The sequence below is a fragment of the Protopterus annectens genome, chromosome 8.part0, assembly GCF_019279795.1.
Source record: "Protopterus annectens isolate FY-2018-M chromosome 8.part0, PAN1.0, whole genome shotgun sequence".
Lineage (NCBI taxonomy): Eukaryota > Metazoa > Chordata > Ceratodontiformes > Protopteridae > Protopterus > Protopterus annectens.
In genome coordinates this window covers 1,981,856,195-1,981,880,015 of record NC_056741.1, presented here as the reverse complement: position 1 = coordinate 1,981,880,015, position 23,821 = coordinate 1,981,856,195, and the positions used below count along the sequence as shown (strand labels likewise).

General features: G+C 40.4%; 1 protein-coding gene across 1 annotated transcript in view; it reads left to right on the top strand.

Moving 5' to 3' along the window:
- The window catches only part of LOC122808595 (cyclic nucleotide-gated cation channel beta-1-like), a 230,790-nt gene that overhangs the window by 147,563 nt on the left and 59,406 nt on the right, over positions 1-23,821 (top strand). The window contains exon 7 of the mRNA XM_044079552.1: positions 14,690-14,756. Coding sequence (XP_043935487.1) covers positions 14,690-14,756 — 67 coding nt within the window. The remainder of the gene's footprint in view (positions 1-14,689; positions 14,757-23,821) is intronic.

The window sequence follows — 23,821 nt, the reverse complement described above, 5'->3', positions numbered from 1 at the left end:
GTTGATAAAAATATGTCAGACCTGTAAATAAAAGTAAAGGGACTAAAAACATTTTCACTACTTATATCTTACTATCCATATCCATAAAAAAAGCTTGCAATTTGTCAGTTTTTATATTATCTTTTGTTTAGTGTCTTCCCACATATCCTTAACTACCATACCAAAATACTTTTTAATCCATACTCCTAAATACTTCATCTTATTGTGTCCCCACTTATATGGGTATTGCTGAACCCATTCATGTGTGGGTATATAATTTATGGCTATACCCTTTGTTTTATCTTCATTAATGTTACACCTTGAAATGACTTGAAACGGTCTCAAAATGTTCCATAACACAAGAATTATTTCCTTAACCAACAGCGCCATGTAAGTATACCCAAACCAACTACAAAAAAAACATAACAAAATATACTTTTTCCTGGATTTATCAAGTACAAAATAATACCATCTGCAAATAAGCCCAACTTTTTTTGTTTACCATACCAATTATATCCTTGAATTTATGAGTCCTTTATTTTCTTTGCCAGTGATTCTAAATATAATGTAAATAACAAAAGGGAAAGAGGACACCCCAGCCTGGTTCTTCTGTTCAAACACAACGTATTGTTGAGGAATCCCTCCCCCACACACTTTGCCTCTGATCCTTCATATATCTTTGTAAATAATCTTATTATTGTATCACAGAATGCATTTTTTCCATTGCCCTACTCATTAAATACCTGTTTTCTCTCTTGAATGCTTTCTTTGTATTAAGGGCCACCAAATGCATCACTATTTTCTTATACTCTGTTTCTCTCTAGATCATTAATGTTCTGTTAATATTGTCAAATGTTAGCCTCCCCTCCACAAAAGCACATTGATCCATAGCAATCAATTTCTGCAACACCTTTGCCATTCTTTTAGACAGTATAGAAATCAAAACTTTATAATCATGCTTTAAAATTGAAATTGGTCTATATGAAGCTAAGCCTTATTGGTCTTTAACTTCTTTGAGTAAGAAAGCCACCACAGCTTTATTTTAACATACTAGTGCTTCACCTCCTTTTAAAATACTATTAAGCAAAATCTTCCCCATCTTTATCACTTTCTTCCCTCTTAATTTCCCAAAAATCACAGGTCCCTTTGAAGTGATGGCTGCTTAAATCAAACCAAACCAACCTGGGGATCCTGAAGGTCACCACCAGGATGAACAAATAAAGCAAAAGCCAATGGGATTAACTCAAGAGCAGTGCTGGGCTTCTATTGAAAATTAATCCTTACTTCTTGATAGAAGCTTTATATGAAAAGATTTTGGCCCCTTTCAAAACTTCTTAAATCAGTACAAGCTTTACTAAATTCCAGAAAAAGAAATCACTGGGTCTATATTATAATCGCGAAAGACGAAAAAAGTGAATACTAAAATGTTGACACAAAAAGATCGAACTACCAGATGAGCGAACCACCTAACCAGTGAAAACCACAACATCGAATGGATTTCCTTAACCAACAGCGCCATGTAAGTATACCCAAACCAACTACAAAAAAAACATAACAAAATATACTTTTGCAGGGGGGCAAGCCCCCCTGCACCCCCATGTCCCCTACTTAAATATACCAACTCCGAGATTGCATTACAGTAGGGAAAAGGGTATATACCCTTATCCCCAGAATCACCCTGCTGGCCAAACAAATCAGTTTCATGTTTTGCCTTTCGCTGTTCTAGTAGTTCGCTCTTCTGGTAGTTCGCTCATTATGTGTCGACGGATTCATATTCACGGTTTCCTTCTTTTGCGATTATGATATAGACCTAAACTCACCTTTAGTCAGTCTTCATCAAAGAACTTTTATTCAGATTAGTGCTTTTGTCTTCTATTCATAAAGGCAGTTTTCCACAGAAACCCAGCACCACTCTCAAGCTATTCCCTTTGGTTTTTGTTCCCTTATAACTTCCATACTTTCATAGGAATACCATCTGTTCCTGGAGACTTCCCTGTTGGTTGATTATACAGCACCATTTTTATTTCATTTCCTTCTATATCTTAACTATTAGCTGTTACCCTCATCTACTTCTTCTTCTAATCTTGTCATAAATTAAGTTTTCCATAAATATTTCTGTTTGTGCTTTTTGTTCTGCATCTACATAAAAAAATGAATTTGCATATATAGGGTAAAAGTGTTTGTCTAAACAACATAATTATTTTCCATTATTTAAAAGGCAGTAGGCTTTAAGATGGGAAAGGGATACCCTGACAGATGAAAGGATCAAGAGAGTGACTACAAGTTGGTGAAGTATCTTCATTGTCTTTTCTGTTTCTTTTCATGGGTAAGTGAGTGTTTTTTCTGGAGATAGAAGAACATACTGCTTTTTCCTTTGTCTTTTGTCTGCACCATATGAAGTTGATTAGAACTTTAATTGATTATGGAAATCAAAAGACAGACTGTATAAGGTTTGTAGACTTGGCACTTTTATTGTGCTCATTGGCAATTTGACAGTCTATGGATCATTTGTGTGTACGTTTAGGCCTGTGTTTAACTGAATAGACTTGAACAGATATACTGGTTTTAAAATGATAAAGTACCAAATGCATTACACTGGAATGTAGGCAAATAAATCCTTTTACTCCACTGACACTCAATTTTTTCTGTTTATTTTATGCGTTTTCTTTTTATGGATCTAGTATTCTATAGCTCTTTGTACAATTAGAACACCTAATAGTTTATGCAAATGCTGAACTGTCAAAACAAAATAATGTGAAACTTCATGTCTGAACCAACTCAAGCTTTAGCTCCAGTATCATTTAATAATACATCGTTTTAATTTTTTTGGATGCCGCTGTTCCTGTAAATATGTGATCTTGAACAAAAACAATCCCTTAACAAAATGAAAAAAAATCAGGAAGGGGATGGGATTGGGAGCAAGTACCTGGAAAAGATCTTGTTTTCTATGTCTCTTGTAGCTTTTGCTAAACTAGTTATTTATGCTAGACTGAGACTAATAGAGTTGTCAAAGTAAGAACAGTGGCTCTCTTCTTGGAAGCAACAAATTCTATGTCTATATATTAAAAGAGTTTGCTTAGTTTGTGCTTTTGGGGGCACTGCTGTGTAGTAATAGTTTAATACTGAACCTTGATATGACAAATGGTGAAAGGAAAATAGTATTGTGAATCAGACGTGATTGCATGATTATAATACCACTAAATGTATAGTTACATTCTTCACCTCGATCTGTTACAGGATAAGTAGCAGAGGAGAAGCTATAAATCATCAGGCTTACTTTTTATCTTTAGTTATGGCCAATTATTTCAAGTTACTTGTCTGGGATGTTAATGGGATTAACAACCCAATAAAATATGATAAGATTTTGTTGGTACCCAAAAGGGTTCAGTCATTTGGTAGCACTACAAGAAACTCGTCTAGTTAGGAAAGTTAAGCAAGATCTTCAGAACAAAGGATTTAGGTTACTAATAAGTTTGGTCTACCCACAGGAAAAATGTAGGAGTGTGATGATTCTAACAGTGGGCCTAAAACAATTTCACATAATAGAGATGAAGACAGATGTAGATCGATGCTGTGCAGCAGTTAAGGGTTTGATACATGAGTCTTCAGTTATGGTATATTCTATGTATCTACTGCCCGGATCCACCTTTGAGTTACTTAGAATGGAATTATGTAATGATTACTCAGCATTTTACAAGGATAAATATCCCTGGCTGGGCACTGGACAGTTATAGCAGATAGGAGTGATGTTTGTGCTAGACCTAAGAATCCAGACTGACAGAAACAAGTAAAGATTTTAATAGATATACAAATGTGATGAGACTGGTAGACATGGGATTGACAGAATCACAGGAGAGAGATCCCAGATATACCTATTACTCTGCAAAATGTGGTACATGGTATGTGGTCTAGAACTGACAAAATCTATCCAGAAACTCTAGATATTTCAAACCTTTAACATATAGACAAGCCTCTAGGATTCATGTAAGGTAAATTTTAAAAATAAAATTGTTGCTTATATGAGACACAGAAGACTAGAAGTCATTAGAAAATATAATGAGAAGATAAAACTGATTAGAGAACTCCAGGTTCAAAAGAGGCCTTAGAATTATTAACAAAAGGAATTATTCAATACAACTAAAAAGGAAGTCAGGAGAAGATAGATTCTAAATTGCCATCCAGAAAGCACCCCTGCAAAATACTTTTGCTATTGCTTTTCTTAAAACTCAAAAATATTTGGAAGCGTACCTCAAAAAGCAAAACATAAAGTATATTGTAACACAAATTAAGAAGCTGGATGCTAGTAAGTTTATAACCAACCAAGTGAGATTATCTATGCTTTTAATGAATATGAATATTATATCTCCTTTTATACACCAGATGAGGGAGCATCATTCTTGAAAACTCAATTAGCATGCAAAAGAGCAAAGAATGACAATACTTTATAGAGTGAGGAACAACCACAAATTGAGTGTGTCCATCTAAAATAAATAAAATAGACTTCATCAGAAAAAAGACTTTAAGAACATATACACTATTTAAGCAGTAATTAGGCGACAGGATCATCATCACATGATCATTCATCAACAAGTTACAATTCACCTTAATGAAAATACAAGTAATAGTTTACATTTCATAAATATCAGCACTATTTCCCTAATGTTAAAATATAATAGTCACAAGATTATTAATAAAATAAAAAAAAACTAGTAAACTATGAACATAAGGGTCAAACAACTGTGGCCCTTAACTTTAGAATGTTCTTGATAGCCACATTTTCATTAAGATCAGGTAGAGCTTGCGGAGTTTTAATTTAATTTGACAAAATAACTCTTGAGTTTCAAGCAAGGACTTCCAATTGCTACCTCTCACTGGTAGCAATAACTTCAGTAACAAAGAATGAAATTTAAAAACAAAATGTTTAGATAACAGAGTGCTTATATAGGCATTACTTAAATTCTTGGTCCTTATGCTATAGTGGTGTTGATAAATATGTTTTCTTAACTCACACTTAGTTTTATCAGGACAGAATATGCATGGAGTGAGTCAAAATGTACACACCTTATATGCTATAGTTAAAGCTCCATTTGCAACAAATTATTGGGTATGAAAATATACTGCATTCTGTACCTTCTGAAATAAAGAGCCACAGTCTACAAGCTCAACATTTTGCCATTCAATTAACTGTTTTAAAATTCTTTATAACATGTTTTCCATTATATTTTTGATATTCTTTCCTCTCTTTAAAGCAAATTGCATTTCAGGCCTCAAATGTTAGTGAGGGCAGTATTAGTACCCACTATTGCATCTTAATTTTTAATAAACATCAGTTTTATCCTACTAGCTAGGTGGGAGAAAGGCAAAATCATGGATTTAGAAAAGCTGGTATTAATATAGTTTCTGGACATATCATGTGGGCAGGTAACCTTATATCAAAAGACTCACCTGAGTTGGATAGGTTTAAACCTTCACTTATAATCATCAAGTACTTGCATTTTCACATTTTCCAATAACTCTTAATGGTAGCTCTGATGCACGAACATGTCCACCAAAACATTTAATTCATGGTAAAATCTACAATCACTAGATGGCATATGGGACACTCTAAGCATTTGTCATTTAACCAAGCCCATCTTCTGCTTAAAAAATGGTAATTAGTGAAATCCGAATAAGAATTTGAAAAGGTGGGCTTTCAGTTCAAAGCAGTTGTTAAAAATGCTTTTATTAGGGATAAATCTTAATAGGTGACATAAACATGTGTCCAATGATAGGTAAAACACAGAAAATCAGTTGTAGTATTTAACTTTTCCATAAAAGTTTCCAAGTTTTCAAGAGTTCCCTTCCTCATTAAATAAATATGTCACCAAGGAATCATAAATATATCCATCCATCCATCCTCAACCCCTTTTTTCCCATTTTGCACATGGGGTCGGGGTGTCACTTTAGCAGTGACAATCATCTCTATCCAAGGTTTACACTGCCGGATGGCTAGCCTTGCCAAAGTAATTCATTCATACCACTTACTCACACCCACACTCTCACCTATGGCCAATTTAGAGTGTCCAATCCATCTACTGCATGTCTTTGGAATGTGGGAGGAAACCAGAGCACCTGGAGGAAACCCACGTAACTGCAGGGAGGACATGCAGACTCCTCACAGAAGGCACCCCAGCTGAGAATCAAACCAGAGAGCCTCTTGCTGTGAGGCAACAATGCTAACTGCTGCTCCCCCGTGGCCACTCAAATCATAAATATATTATCAAAATATTTTACAAAATCACAATTAAATAGAAACTTTGTCTCCTACAAGTACATTATATTGATAGCATACATAGGGGTGCTATCAAACCCCATGATGATTCTTTTTTTTTTTTTGCTTGACGTTACCCCCATCAAAAACAAATAATTGTTGTTCAATACAAAGTCCATGAAATTAGAACTAAGCCTAACCTCATAATCATTGAGTGTTGTATTCTGGGTTAGTATATCATGAAACTAGTCATGTCTGATGTTGTGAGGAATACAAGTCTATAATAACAATTGTAACAAACATAATATCAGAATCAAATTTATAATTTTTCAAAACATTTGAATCTTTCAAAACATAAAACTTGTCACTAAAACATTTAACCTAAGATCAACAAAATATTCAAAAGTTTCAGTTATAGAATTCTCAGAGGCCACAATATTAAGGGGGTATTATAGGGATATTATAAGTTATACGTTATATGTTTTTTAGGGACTTCAAAAATCTTAGTGATAACACAATGTTCTACCCTAAAATATTTAAACAACTTCTGGGCAATCAAACCATTGATTAATAAATCAGAAAGGAAAATAGAAGTTATGTCCTTACCATAACGTTCCATGTGGAGTGTTCATCTCGCCTTTGTTCTTACACATGGGTTCGGAGCCGATCCTCGGCTCCATGTCGGCCGCTTGCAAGCTCTGCATCGAGAAGAAGCTCGAGACAATCTAATACCCACAATCCCCCTCTGCCTTTACCTCAGATCTAGTTTGCAAGCAAACCAGTCTCTAGAGAGAGCACACTCATGCTTACATCACATATGCACAGAACTAAGAGTCTATACATATATATATATATATATGTATATATAGACACATACACATATATATACATGTCAACTATATACACAACAACTGCAAAGCAGAAGCAGAATGCCCCAGGCCAGGCACCAAAACTGAACGTTCTTCCTAAGGGCGGGAGGGTGGGAATGTAAGAACAAAGGCGAGATGAACACTCCACATGGAACGTTATGGTAAGGACATAACTTCTATATGTGATAGTGTTCAATCTCGCCGTTTGTTCTTACACATGGGTAGCGTCCCTAGCTCCTTGTTCCTGAGGAACTCACGGAAGGACGTTCTTGAGCACAGTGGAACCAAAGGTTGCCCTGTCCCTAGAAACCTTGTCTACCTTATAATGAGAAATGAATGTATGTGGCTTAGACCAAGTAGCAGCCGCACAAATAGCGTCTAGTGGTAGGCGGGCTGCATGAGCCAGGGATGTAGACACTGACCTTGTGGAATGTCCTTTGGGTTTGTGCAAGAGTTTGATTTGAAGAATCATAGACATAGATTATACAATCCGTTAACCACTTAGAAAGAGTTCTTTTGGTAACCGCTAATCCTTTCCTGTTATCAGCAAAGGCCACAAAAAGTTGATCAGTTTTCCTGTGATCTTTTGTTCTATCCAAGTAAAACCTTAGCTGTCTGTGAACATCTAATTTGTGCAACATATACTCCATTTTGTTGGAGTGATTCTTGAAGAAGGTGGGTAATTCAATGGACTGATTAATATTATTAATAGAACAAACTTTAGGAAGGAAGGATGAATTAGTTCGAAGAGAAACTCTGTCAGAGTGAAAGATCAAATAAGGATGCTTAATGGAGAGAGCTTGAAGTTCAGATACTCGCCTAGCGGATGTAATGGCTACCAAAAGAGAGTCTTCCAAGACAAAAATTTCAATGGGCAAGAGGAGGCTGGTTCAAAGGGGCAATATTAATTTAGATAACAATAAGTTTAGACTCCAAGGTGACGTAGGAGATCTAATTGGTGGTCTAATATGAAAAACCCCTTTTAAAAAGGCTTTACAAAGTCTGTGGGCCATAACAGGAGCCCCACATTCTTCCACATGGAAATTAGAAATGGCAGCCAATTGAACTCTTAATGTGGCAGGAGAAGCACCCTGATGGAACAAGTCTGTTAAAAACTCTAATATTTTATTCAAAGGAGCTATAAAAGGATCCACTTGCTGTGTATTCGCCCAGAATACAAATCACTTCCATTTACTAGAATATGTTTTAGTAGTGGAAGCTTTATGAGAAGCCACTAATATATTCTGAACTGCAGGCGAAAGAAGATCAGACCTGGCTAAGTTGGGAATTGGAGCAGCCAAGCTGCTAGATGGAGGGACAAGAGCGCGGGATGGGGAGCCCCTGACGAGTGAGTCAATAGATCTGGCTCTGGGTCCAGAATCCAGGGTCCCCGAATGCAGTGTGTCTTCAGGAAGGGAAACCAAATTTGACGAGGCCAGAATGGGGCAATGAGGATTATTGTCCTGTGTAGGTTTCTGGCTTTCTGGAGAAACTTGATATCAGGGGAAATGGAGGAAATGCGTACAGGAGTCCCGGGGCCAATCGTGAATCAGTGCGTCCCTGGGGACTTCCCTGGAGGGGTAATAGGGCAAAGTAGCTCCTGCATTTGGCGTTCATTGGAGACGCAAACAGATCGCAGGAAGGCTGGCCCCACGTGCGAAAAATCTTTTTCGCAACTGACTGTTTTAGGGACCACTCGTGCGGTAACAGAATTGCTCTGCTCAGCCTGTCGGCTATGACGTTGGATGACCCCGGGATGTGCGTTGCTATTAGAAAGCGACCCGTGGACTCCGCCCATTGCCAGATTCTCATGGCCTCTCTGCAAAACTGATAGGACTTGGTTCCCCCTTGCTTGTTTATGTACCAGACTACCGACATGTTGTCCGTCTGAACTGCAATAGTTCCCAGAGGAAGAAGGGAAGCAAAGTGTTGCAACGCTAGAAACACTGCCCTCAACTCTAGAACATTGATGTGCAGATTGTACTCCAAATTGGTCCATTCGCCTTGGACTGTCTGTCCCTGAAAGATGCCCCCCCACCCTATCAGGGAAGCATCCGTGGTCACCATAACTGTAGGCGTGGGTAGCACAAATGGTCTCCCCCTGGAAAGGTTGCACGTTTGAAGCCACCAGTTTAGGTGTGTTTTGCATGTGTTCGTTATAAGAATCTCGTGTGTTAGAGGTAGTTGTTGGAACGACCATTGTGCAAACAGTAGCCATTGTAGGACTCTCATGTGCAGCCTTCCCAAGGGTATTGCAATAAGAGAAGCTGACATGAGTCCCAAAACCTTCAGTACCAATTTTGCTGGGGATTTCCTGGACAAGAGAAGAAGACGTATGTGAGTCTGAAGTGAAAGTATCCTTTCTGGAAGAAGTCTTAGAATTAACTGATGTGTGTTTAATTCCGCTCCTATGAACAAGATACTCTGTGATGGCTGAAGTAAGGATTTTCCGAAGTTTACGGAAATTCCTAGGTGAACACACAGTTGAAGAGTATAGTCTCTGGCCTGTACTAGTTGACGCTGGGTGGTGGCAGAAAGGAGCCAGTCGTCCAGATACGGAAACACCTGGAATCCTTGGCATCTCAAGTGAGACGCTACCACTGCCATGCATTTGGTGAAGACCCTGGGGGCTGAGGTCAGACCAAAGGGCAGGGCTCGAAATTGAAAGTGACTGGCCCCCAGCCGGAAGCGCAAATGATCTCTGGATGCCCTGGCCATTTTGATGTGGTAGTATGCATCCTTCAGATCTATTGAGCACATCCAGTCGTCCTTCTGTAAGAATGGAAGGATCGATTGAAGCGTGACCATTCGAACTTTTCTTTCTTGACGAAGGTATTGAGGTCGCTTAGGTCCAGAATGGGCCTCCAGTCCCCTGTTTTCTTTGGAACTAAAAAGAACCTTGAGTAAGTCCCGAATCCTTGCTGGTCCGCTGGGACTGGTTGGATGACTCTTTTCTAGCAGCTTTGAAATTTCTATAGCTGCTGGCTCTCGCAGATGGGGCGGTACATCTGGGAGTCTTTTCTTTGGAATGGGATGGGATAGAAAGGGTATGTTGTAACCTCTGGTAACCACGCTTTTACCCACTTGTCTGTAGTTATGTTTTGCCAGGCCTGAGGGTATAAAGCTAAGCGACCCCGACTGCCTCCAGAGCAGGACAGTCGGGCCTCCTCTCAGGAGTGCTGGAAAGGTTTACCAGGGAGTGTATCCCTGTCACCTTGATTCTGCGGACCCCTCTGCCGCCAGGGCGGCGTCTTCCACCTCTGCCCCTCCTCTGCCTCTAGAAGGGGCATCACCCTGTGTGCCTGGGAAAGATCCTTGGGGTTTTGAAACCACATTTTTCCACCACGTTGCCCTTTGGGGTACGGTCTGGTTGGGGTGGAAAAACGGACTCCGACAGCAGACAGAGTCTTTCCCTCCTGTTCACACCGGGTAAGGGTCTCCTTTACTTTGGGGCCAAAGAGAGTGGCACCGTCAAATGGGGCGTTAGTAAAGGAAGACTTGAAGGCTTCCAAATGAACATAAGCGCATCCAGGATTGTCTGCGAAGAGCAATCGCTGAAGCTGCTGCCCTACTCGAACCTTCGGCTGCGTAAGAGATCAGCCTCATGGACGAGTTCACAATGGATGTAAGGGTATTAAGTTGCTGTCACTTTCTCTGAGACAGCAGCATCTGTAGTACCCTGGAGGGTATCTCCCAACTCTTTGACTAGATCCCTCTGTAGTCGTGTAAAGTGGGTCAAATAGTTCAGGGATCGCATGGAAAAAGCCGCTGAACTAAAAATGCGCTTCCCATACCTGTCCATAGTCCTAGAATCTTTATTAGGGGATGGACAGATGAGGAAGATTCCGACATCTCCTTTTTCGTGGCCGCTGCCACCACCATAGCGTCCACTGGAACTCCTTTTGTTAAGTAAGTCTTGTCCTGGGGTGCAGTGATATACTTATTGGGTTTCCTTGGGACTGGTTCCACTGTGTCAGGAGCCTCCCACGCCCTTCGAGCAATAAGTTCCATTAATTCGTCGAAGGGTGGAGTGACCCAGGAGGAAGAAGGGCGAGCACCGAATGCCTTCAGCAAAACTGACTCATCCTCAGAAGGGGGGAGGGACTGCCAGTCACCTCTCTGTTTCAGGATCTCCAATATGTCCGAAAAAGAGACATCTTCTGAAGGTGACTTAGGGGACCCTTCTGACTCATCTAAGTCAGTATTGGATGTCAAGGATTCTTGTGGAGAATCCAAGTGTCTCCTCTTACACAATCTTTTCCTAGGGACTTCTTCGTGGGGAGCATCCGAAGAAGCCTCCGAGGAAGAGGGGGCACCCTCTAGGGGTGGCTGAGACACTGGTGCTCGATGCTTGGATGTGGCCGTGGGTGCAGAGGAGGATAACGGCCCTTTATGGGGAGGAGAGGTTGCTTCCACTGATGTGGTTGTCTGGGTAGACAACACCTTCCTCATTAGGTCGAAAGCCCCCGGGTCCCGAATCGAAGAATCTCCCGGTTCCGAAGAAAGGGGAAGAATCCCCAAAACAGGCACCGAAGGCATCGACCCCAAGGACGGAGCTGAATCGATCCGCGCCGAGGCCCCGAGGGGAAGAGTCGGAACCGAAACGTCGGTTCGACTCTTGGCCCCGGAACCAAGGACAGATCGTCGGCTCCGAGACTCCGGTACCGGGTCCGACGGAGTCGAGGTGAGAGAAACAGACCGAGAAAAGGACGGTTCTGGACCCGAGGGCTCCACAATCAGAAGATCAACCTCTTCCGGCTCCAAAGACTGGACAGGTCTCGGAGGAGGAATGGATGGAGACAATGGGAGGCCTTCAAGTTTCGACACCAACTGGGTGGAAACTGAAATAAGTTTGGACAGGGCCGAATGCTCCAATAACTTCTGCACCACACGATCCACATCGACATCGGAGAGCTTGGAAGAAGAACGGGTCGAAGGAACCGAAGACGGAGCCGACCTCAATAAAGTCGATGGAGGTAGCTCCATCACCGGTTCCAAGACTCGAGGCTCAGGAACCGACACCAGTTGAACACTCGGCCCCGAAGTCTGTGGAACCGGTGATCTAACTTTACCCAAAGAGCTCGGAGCCGATGACTTGGGCTCCGACGTCTTCGATTCCTTCGAGGATTTTGATGCCTGGTCTGAAGCATCCAGAGCCTCCTGAAAGGAAGGTTTTAATAATCCTCTGTCCATGAGTTTCCTGCGCCTATCTGTCATGACCCTCCCACTAAAAGAGTGACAGATTGAACAGTCCTCTTGTAAGTGGAGAGGGCCAAGGCAGTAGACACAGGAACTATGGTTGTCAGTAACTGACATTTTTTGGCCACACTGACAACGCTTAAAGCCTGATTTAACTTTATCAGACATTTTACAGGAAAGATAAAAGTCAAGTCCAGTATAAGAGTCAAATCCGGTGGAAAAAAGTCAAATCCGATTTAAATGTCAAGTCCGGTTTTCAAATTTAAGTAGGGTTGGTAGGCCCCGAAAAACTCTAACCAGTTAATAAACTTAACGGTACCGAGAAATTCTACCTACTCACACAAATATACACTTAGTATATCAAAAGTTACTATTAGAACAAATTTTCTCTAAAATATAACAAAAATAAAGTTATATCTTATCTCAAGATGCTCGAGCTAGCTCCCAGCGATGCGAACGCAGCAGCGGCAAACTAGATCTGAGGTAAAGGCAGAGGGGGATTGTGGGTATTAGATTGTCTCGAGCTTCTTCTCGATGCAGAGCTTGCAAGCGGCCGACACAGAGCCGAGGATCGGCTCCGAACCCATGTGTAAGAACAAACGGCGAGATTGAACACTATCACATGTATTTTTACACCCACAGGCAATGTTAACTTTGTTTTTGTACACCAATTTATATTTCACATCATCATCAAAATGTCTATCATCTTGTCAAAATAGTCTACATAATCCATTACAACTATTCCCTTACCTTAGTTGGGCTTCATAACCCAAGTTCCCTTATTTTGACTTAAGGTATCAAGAAGTGCAGTCTCATTGAGTTTTAGATTAACACCCCTTTTTATTTCTTCACTTTTTACAAGTGCCAATAATTCTGCTTCATATAACCTTGCAAACACAAGTAAAACTGGGTTTGTTGGGAGGTTTAATGCACTCTTATGTATAAGTTTAAAATGAGTACTTACTGCTGCGTCCACCATTTTTTCTGTCATTAAAAATCCAAATTCTTTTTTCATATAAAAAGCTTAAGTTAATTAATATATTCAGCTTCATTAGGTTGAGTTGGGGCGGGGGGGGGGGGGGGTGCAACTAAAACCTTTTTGGATTAAATCAAAATAGGGTAGAGTTATTTCCAACTTGCTGTATTTGAAAAATGTATTAAAACTACAGCAGCAATCTGAGTTATATATTTCTCTCTTGTCTTTATCTTCTCTTCTTTCAGTTTATTCCACCCCTGATATTTTGAAAATGTTTACTCCAGCTGTTGCCCATCATCCCTGTCTGTTGATTTGCAGCTATCTTTCCCAAGCTCCTCAAGGACGTTAATTATAAATATCCATTAAGGATTTCACTGGCTTTGCTGTGATTTTCACAATTTTGCAGCCTTAATTTTTTAGAAGTACCGCCTTGAGAAAATCAGTGGATAATGAAGTATGGATCATCTGACCTTCCAGGTGGTAGTTGTGAAGTCTGGTTAAAGGACAATAAATCAGCACTTTATAGAACTTGCTCTTTCAGTTCATTGAAAGATTCTGACTAAATCAAAGCTCACAATCTGAATGAATAAAACTCCACAGACTACTTTGTGTTGTAGAAGCCTTACTTACCTGATTACAAGTAGTTTAGGAATCACGTGGGGAAATGATGAAGACAAGATTTGGTAGAAATATCTATGCAAACAAAACCTTGTGAATACATGTTCTGCAACTTCAGTGTGCTTTGTAAAATGGAGTTGCTGACAGTTTTATTTGGAGAAGGTGTGAGGAGTGAGTTTTGTAGAACTACATTTTATAGGGGGAAAGCCATAAATGGCTGTGGTGCTTTTGATAAGTTAGTCCACGTTTCTTATATTGGGTTGGAGAATTGGAGAATGGTAAGTGGTTTTCCCTCCAACACACATAAACACATACACACACACACACACACACACACACACACACACACACACACACACACACACACACTAGTAATTTGTCCCGTAAGTTTTGCTTTAGGGAATTTTTTTTTCAATGCTATTTTAAGTGAATTGTGATTTTGTTGTAAAGATTTCAGTGAAGTGAAACTTAAAAACACATATAAATGAAAAAAATATCCTTAACTCATAAACAGGAGGGTTTGAATTATGAAAGACAAGGCTCAATTGCTGGAGATGAGAAGATCAGGATAGTACAAAAGCAACAAACTCCACCATCAATGCAATGTCCATGTACATTAAGTATATTTTGTTTTTACCATCATTGTTTTAGTGTTTTGTGATGAATATGAATAATTTCCAAAGTTATTTGTGTGCAGTGTATGGAAGAATGCTTAGAAACATATCATATCTTGTTCCTCATATATAAATTTGTCTTGCATAGTTTTCACTGACATTAGCTTTTCACTATATTCCAAAGAAAGAAGAAGGACAATTAGAAGAACCAGTGACAAAAACAGATGGCAAAAAAGGCACCACAGCAGAAGGTAATTATATATGATAATATTTAGTGGTTGGAAGATGATTCTTTTTACCTGTAGTACTGGATATACTTAGTTGAAAAAAAAATGGGGCAAAGATACATTTAATATTTAAAAGTACATGAAAAGCTAACATTATACACAATGATAATTGGGGACATAATGTTATGGGGTAAAATAAGTTGTCATTGACACCTTTGACTCTTTCTGTACTTTGCATCATGATAAATAGATAAATACATCTATATCTATCTATCTATCTATCTATCTATCTATCTATCTATCTATCTATCTAATTACCTATTCATCTTTCTATCTGAAATACTTCTGTATCTATCTGTTTACCTCTGTGTTGGCGGGTGTATGTGTGTGCTTAGTTTGTGGAGGGACCCAATTTAGCAGCCACACAGCAAATCAGCAGATTTCTTATTCATCACAGATAGTTTATGAGTTTTAAACTCTCAAGATAGGCTGATACAAGTTATTTCCTCTCTAGCTCATTCCAGGAAGGGTAGATTTCCCGTGTTGCATTCATACTTTTGTTATAGAATCTCCACAAGTTCTTAGAGAAGACGGTGTGACTACCTGTCATCACAGCATGTTTATTGTTTCTCTCCCTCCTGACTTCCTCTAATCATGCCTTCAGTTTCCTTATATTCAGTGAGACAATTTAATTTAAATAGACTATCACCTTGCAGCCTAGAATGTGACACTGCATTCAATCAACTCTTGTGTTTCTCATCGGTTTTCATTGTAACCTGAGGCTTGTTTACTTCAACATAAAACTTCTTACTTCACCATCATTCTACATCTCCATTTTCTCACCATATGTCTTTAACTGGCAACATCTTTCTTCCATCTCAGAACAAAATGTTTGCACACCTGCTGCATTTTTCCCACCTTATCATTCCTTGCCCCCACTAGAATATGCCTCACTAGATGCATGATTCTTTTCCTGATCATGAATTTTAACTATTGTTACTTGCCTTTACAAAGATCTCTACCTACTTTATTTCTTCTGTTCACCAGTCTTGCAGCAATCAGATAAGGTTCAATATAATTTGTCTTTACAATCTCCTGCAGGCTTCCTACTACCTACAACAGTACAGCCATCAGTGGTGCTTTTATCATCACATTCCAAATGATCGGATTGCAGTTATTTGCAAAGAGTTACACTCCTTCTTTGCCTTTACACCTTGTTTTAAAATCAAGGAGTCTGAGGAAAAAGTAATTTCTGTAAACCTATATGATTTTATTTTTTGTATTTTTCTTTTTATGTATTTCTTAAAAGTATGTTTTTTTTTCATGCTTCATAGAAATTAAGTGTCTATATCTTTAAATATATGATTCCTATGATTGGTTAGTTGTGTAACAGGTAGTGATGTAATTCTATTTAAATGTGGATGTTGTATGTTCTCACTTCTGGTCTGAAGAAGTTATTTTATATAGCAAAAGTGCTCACTAGTTTTACTATTAAATAAATCGCATCTGTCGGAAGTTCTATAGGCATTATGGACGGAAAAGGTGACCAGCAAAGGCACTGCTAATGCCTCTTTAAATAATAAACTGTTTGGACCAAAAGTCTATACTGATTGCTGCGCCCCCATTTAATCTGGCACAAGTCACAGTACCCTTCTTAAGTACATGGCCCACATTATATATTTAATCTTTTTCCCTAAAAAAAAACTCTCTGCTGTTATTAAAAGTATCTATATATACTAAAGAACACTACTGTCTAGCTTATCTCTTCTTTTTCCCAGTCCCTCAATAAATCTAAAGGCGCATCTCAGTGTTCTGTCAGATCTTTTTTTACAGCAGCCTGATCTCCATTAAACAGTTCTTGGCATACCTCTCAACTGTCCAGAATTTCACAACTTGTCTATATAGTTACCTCATATTTTTGGTCTGCTCCTACTAAAATTTGTGGATTTCTGATAAATCACTGAGGAATGAAAACACTAAAATAGACACCTGAATTTCAGACTTCATATCCTTCAGAGCATGCATGCACAATAGTACAAAATCTGTTACTCTAGCAGCTTGATAAAGTTTATGAGCAAAATTTAAAATCTGTTCCTATGTGTGGTCCTTTGTTCCCCCATTATTTTTGGCTTTGCTCAGATTTCATGTCCTAAGAGGTTGAGAGGTATATGTCCCAGGCAGGTATGTCCCTAGCATTGGGCAGCCTTTTGCCCTGACCTAGAATGATGTCATAATATAAACAACAAAATGATTGACTTTAACAATTGGCTTAGTTTCTGGTGTCATTCAAAGGGGATCCAGTTTCTGTCAGCCTGGAATGACATGGTTGACAGACCTTGCTACTTTGCCAGAGATGGTCTGCACCTGGTACCTCTGAGCTTTTGGCTGTTGGCTAAGGCTCTTGCCTCCCCCATAGTGCCCTTTTAGGCAAGGTCTCAAAAACAAAACTTCTGATGTAAAAATATCCAGCATAAACAAAATAAGGGTTATGCTGCTGAACGCTAAGAGTTTAAATTAAAAGCTGCATTCTCTGGAAGCATTCATTTCCTTGGATGATGTAGACATTTGTGCGGTCACAGAAACCTGGCTCAAGGCCACAGAGAATACCCTAGCCATGCAAGGCTGCAATGCATTCCACACCTTTGGACAGCAAAATAAAAGAGGGAGAACCAAAGGTGGATGAGTATCTATCTACATCAAACATAAATACTCCTCCTGACTGGTTACACAAGATAAGTCCATGAAGCTAGTCCAAGTTTAGTTTTCGGTTGTTAAGACCCCCCCCCCCCTTCAAGCCATCATTAGTTACAGGTCCCCCTCCATGAACAAAGATGCGCATGTGCTTATTTGTCTTTATTTGAGTCCATCAAAATACAACCTAACACACTTGTCATGAGGATTTTAACTATCCTCCCAACAACTAGCAAACCTGTATGAGCCCTAACTTACTTGCACAAAAGTTCTTTGACTTTGTTAACTCGAATGCCCTGGAAAAATTGTACAAAATCCTACAAGTGGGTGTAAATATACTTGACCTAGCTCTCACCAACATGAGAGACCATTGTGCTACCATAAGTATAGGACCCTCATTAGTAAACTCTGATCATAAGTCAGTCACTTTTGAAGTAACAATAACTCCAGAACCCATCAGAGGTGAGGTCAGATTAAAAAAACTTCATCAAAGCTGACTATACCCTCCTAGGGGTTGGCATAAATGATTTCCAAGCCCCAGTCCCCACAAATGGTCTTGGCAACTATACTAAAGTATAGACTCACCTTTGTCGGATAGGACCAAAGTAAGAGTCTCAAGAAAGCACAAGCCAACCTGTTGGACATCTTGCATAAATAAATTACACAACAAATATAAGAAGCTGTTGTCTAAGAATACCAAATGCAGGTCACAGCACTGGAAAAGCACCCGCCTAAGCCTAAATAAACAAATAATATAACTTATAAAATCTTTTAAGGGCTACTTTGAGAAAAATTTTGCAAACACAGATAAGGATAACCATAAGGCTTTCTCCAGCTACATCCGTTGCCTAAAAGATAGGACACAGATGTGTGTGCTGAACTAGTGACAAGTGATATCACACATACTGATCCTGTGGAAATTGCTAACCTACTAGGGGACAGGCTTGGCAAAAAATTCTCCCCTTTGTCCCCTCCAAACATGTCACAAACCATACCTTCAACAGCTCTCAAACCCTATATATCTAAAGATATCTCAAACCCTATATATCTAAAGATCAGGTCATCAAAGCTCTGTTTAAGGCAAAAAATACAACCTCTATGGATCCTGATGGCATCACAAGCTGCATTCTAAACAAACTAAACAGGAATTAGCAACCCCCTTAGGTACCCTATTTAATCACAGCCTGAATACAGGATTTGTCCTGGCTGAATGGAGAACCGCGACCATTATCCCCCTTCACAAGGGTGTCTTAGCATCAGATCTGGGAAATTAGAGACCCATAAGCCTGACCAGCCTTATCTGTAAGCCCATGGAATGTATCATCATGGACTTCATAAATAAGGATATATGTGACCACTAAACCCTTGATCCAACCCAGTTTGGCTTTGTAAAGGGTCACACATGCCTGTCAAACCTAGTAGACTTTTTTAAAAACATGACAAGGGCCATAGATAAGGGCAAATCTGTGCACATAGCATATCTGGACTTCGCGAAGGCCTTTGACACAATCCCCCATTCAGGCATTATTGACAAACTCACCCACCTAAATATCAACCCCTTTCTTATTAGGTGGGTCGCATACTGGCTCACTAACTGTACACATGCTATCAAATGGGACCTTCTATTTAAGGGGTAAAATAAAACATTTCAGAGCTTTACCAGAAAGGCTCGTCCAGACTCTGCTACACTTTGCTGTGAAGGAAAGGTTAGTTTGCTTTTATTTGTTGTATTGTGTATTACTTTATTGCTTTTTTATATTTTGAATACTGTGGTTTGTTTTCTTTACCTTGTGTTTTACTTGCATTCTGCTTTAACTGCATATTAAAACTTCAAAAGAGACCACAGCTCCCACCCAGTTACAGTTGTCTTGTTAAATACCACTGTCTTTCTAGTTGCCTGCCTCTTATGTTAATCTGACCATATATCTCATTTCCTCTCTGCTTTCACTGGCTTGTGTGAGTAATCACAAAATCATCATTTTTGAAATCCCTCCCCTTCAACTAGTTAAATTTATTGGCCATCCTACTGTATTTCATAGTACCAGAATACAAAAGTGACCACCCCTTTCAATCCATCTTGCTGTTTTAAAAATAGTAACTCTCCAATAAACCTTAACTTTTTAAACAGGTAACACTTAAGTTACCTACTTTCACATCTAACTTCTCTAGTGCACACTGCGGTGTGCATTTTTTTTCATCTTACCCTTAAGCATCCCTGTGACTAGCACTTGCTCTAATACCTGCTGGAAAGCACTAGGAAGCCTTAAACTGATACAAGCACTCAACTCTCCTTGTTAATAAGGAGAAATTAATTGTAGGCACTAAGCCTATAATTGCAAAGTACCTTGCTAAGGTAAGGGAAAACAGCTCCTGTACTTTACAAAAAAAAAAAAAAAACACGAAACCAGGCATGTCCAAGGGTCAGCTTCCGGTGATTTCTCCTGTCCACCTGGTGAATCTGGGCATACTGGGGCAATGCAGCAATTGCCTCATGTACACAGACAACCCTCTCCTCCTACCACCCAACACTACAACCTGTGAGAGATGCACTTACATAGCCAAAATGGAAGCAAAGCTCTCTCCACCCAAGATTGTGCTAGACAGTCAAGAGGAGAAGGTAAACACCAACACTACACCTCAAGCAACACATAGCCCTTCTAAACCCACACCACCAACACCCACATATAGCAACACTAAATCCACATATGCAGAGGCCCTTAACTGTAACCTGCCCAAGCAACAAGGACCTCTGAAGCTGAAACGCAAACAAACACCAATTACAACCAAAGTGCCACATAGCTCACAACACCAGTGTGCCACCCAGCAACAGCCCCTAACGCAAGACAACGTACCTAACACTTTAATCATAGGTGACTCTTTAGTCCAGCTCACTGATGTCCCACTCACCAGGTTGAACAAGGAGAAAATTACAGTCAGCTGCCTGTCGGATGCCAGGATCCGCCACATAACGCATGCACTCAAGTCACTCCACAGCAAGTACAAATATGACTCTGTCATTGTCCATGTTGGAGTGAATGACATGAGACATAACTCCCTGGACTACGTGAAAAGAGACATGGAAGAGCACTCAGATCATGTGGCCCAAGCAGGTATGGCCCTAGCCCTGAGTAGCATCCTGCCTTCACCCAGAATGATACCACAATATAAGGACAAAATGATTGACTTCAACAATTGGCTAAGCTTCTGGTGTCATTCAAAGGGGATCCAGTATCTGTTTGCCTGGGCCGACATGATCGACAGACCACGATGCTTTGCCAGAGATGGTCTGCAGCTGTCACCCCTGGGATTCAGGTTACTGGCTAAGGCTCTTGCCACCCCTATAGTGCCTTTTTAAGGCAAAGTTCAAAGGACAAAACCACCACCGTAACAGGTACAAGCATGCAAAATCTGAAGGTAATGCTACTCACTGCTAGAAATCTAAACCTCAAAATGCACTCTCTCGAGGCACTCCTAAAAATGGAGAACATCGATATCTGTGCAGTAACTGAGACCTGGTTCAAGGCTCCAGAGAGCACCCCTGCAATACCAGGCTACAACTCTTACCACACTTTTCGGCCAGCAAAGCAGGACCGAAACACTAAAGGTGGAGGAGTGTCAATAGTCACCAAGGATATTCACACCTACAGGCTAGTTGCCCAACACAAAGCGTCTAAAATTCTCCAGGTGCAACTAACACTAAGTAAGACTGCAATCCAAATTGTAGCTTGCTACAGATCCCCCACCATGCCCCAAGATTCTCACTACACCTTTCTAAACATACTGGAAAACATTAAGATAGAACCAAACACCCTAATACTGGGTGATTTTAACTACCCTGCCATTAACTGGGAAAACTACTCGTGTACAAACACCTTTGCCCAACAGTTCTTGGAATTCATAAATTCCAATGCCCTGGATCAACTAATCCATAGTCCCACCAGGGGCTCCAATATCCTAGACCTGGTCATTACCAACATGGGAAATCGATGCTCCACACCTATGGTCACCCCCTCGTTAATGAGGTCTGACCATAAGCTAATGACCCTTAACATCCTCATCCCACCCCCACCCCCCCAGTAAGGAAACCTCCATAAAATCTTCTCCAAAGCCAACTTCATGCAACTCAAGTCAGAAGTGACAAACTTCATGACACCCATGCAGACGAGAACTGAAAGTTCAATTACTGAATCCTACACTAAGGCACTGTACGAGCACATCCACTCATGCATGAATCGTGCCATCCCAAATAGAACCAAGATGCTTTCATCCAAAAAAAGGAAGCCAATCTTGTGGTCCCCTGCCATAAACAAACTTTACAACAAAAGGAAGAAACTGTTGCAGAAAAGAGGAAAATCCCAGGATGCAAAAAACTCCCTTACCAGCCTCAGTAAGAAGTTGAGATCCCTCATAAAATCCTCCAAAGCTAGTTACGAAAATAAAATTGCCAAAGATTCCAAAGACAACCCCAAGGCATTCTATAACTATGTCAAGAATCTAAATGTTAATGTTCAGATCTGCTCTCAGCTAAAACAGAATGGCATTAAATATACTAATCCCAAGGATATTGCCAATATCCTGGCAGATCGATTCAGTGCCAACTTCATCCCCCTCTCACCCCCCCTAAATGGCCCATCTCAATACTGGAGGATTGCCAAATAATGGTAATAACAGCCACACAGGTAAAAAACGCACTCTCCAAAGCTAAGAATACAGCATCCATGGGACCAGATGACATCCCGGGCTGTGTACTACATGAACTGCAATATGAACTGGCACCTCACCTAAGTGTCATGTTTAATCATAGCCTCACATCAGGTTTTGTGCCTATTGAGTGGCGCAGAGCTACAATTATCCCATTCCACAAGGGGCGATCCAACTTGGATCCCGGAAACTACCATCCCATCAGTCTGACGAGCCTTATCTGCAAGACCATGGTGCGTATTATCATGGAATTTATAAACAAAGACATTGACAACCTTCAAACACTGGACCCCACCCAGTTTGGGTTCGTGAAGGGCCGGTCTTGTCTCCTGAACCTGATTGACTTCTTCAAATCAGTCTCCAGAGCCATGGACAAGGGTAAGGTGGTTCACACAGCCTATCTAGACCTTGCCAAGGCCTTTGACACCACCCCCCACTCTGGAATCATAGATAAACTTACTAATCTGGGCATTAATCCCTACATCACCCAATGGGTTGCTAACTGGCTTACTGATACAACCCACACTGTAAAAGTAGTTGACTCCAAATCCAGCTCCAGAAAAGTGACAAGTGGAGTACCTCAGGGTTCAGTCCTGGGACCGCTCTTGTTTGCTATCTACTTATCTGAAGTACAGGCCAACACTAAGGGACTCTGGCTAACAAAGTTCGCAGATGACTGCAAACTGGGAGCCATTATTGAATCCCCAAATAATGTGGATACTCTACAAAAGGGCCTTACAGAAACAGATACTTGGTGCCAGAGCCATGGGCTCAAGCTTAATGCCAAGAAATGTATAGTTATCCCCTTTGGGAAAAAACATGTACCCATGAATTACCATATAGGTGGCAGTACACTAAACACCGAAAGTGTGATAAGAGACTTAGGGATACAGGTGGACAGTGGTCTCACCTTCGATAACCACATCGCCACAACAGTCAGGAAATCCTTCTATGTGGCACACCTCATCACTAAGGGCTTTTCATCCAGAAAAAAGGAGGTCATTGTCCCACTGTACTCATCCCTCATTAGACCCATTATAGAATACAATGCCCCATTTGGTATGTACCTCTCAAGACATCTTTAACAACTGGAAAGGCCGCAGAAATACCTCACTAAAAGAATCACAGGCCTAAAGCAGATGCCCTACACTGACCGCCTTAAAAAACTCCAGCTATACTCTGTTGCATATCGTCTACTCAGAGGCGATCTCTGCTTAACATACAAGGCCATGTCAAACCCAGAGCTGTTGGGCATGGTACACTTAAAGAAATCCCAATCCCTCAGAGCCACATGCTCCAGGGATCTAAACCTTGTCATCACAATAAACAAAACATGCTGGAGGGATAGGTTCCTGACCCAGAGACTCCCCAGACTCTGGAATGGATTGCCCATACATGTCAAGAAGAGTGCTTCTTTGGCCCTCTTCAAAAGGAACCTTGTTGACTGGATGGGAGAAAGAAAACTGACCCCGGGGATCATTTTGGTTGCCCTTCTAGACAGGGGTCCAGGGAAGTAAATAGTGTGGGAAGAAATAGCCAGGGAATATTTATGGCTAGACTTGTATAGGCCCTAGGGCTGATAGCCTAGTACCAACCTATGAACCTATAAAGTGGGTGATTCCACCTCAATCAGCAGATCTGTCACTACTGGGGTTCTACAAGGGTCAGTACTGGGCCCCCTTTTGTTTGGTATTTAC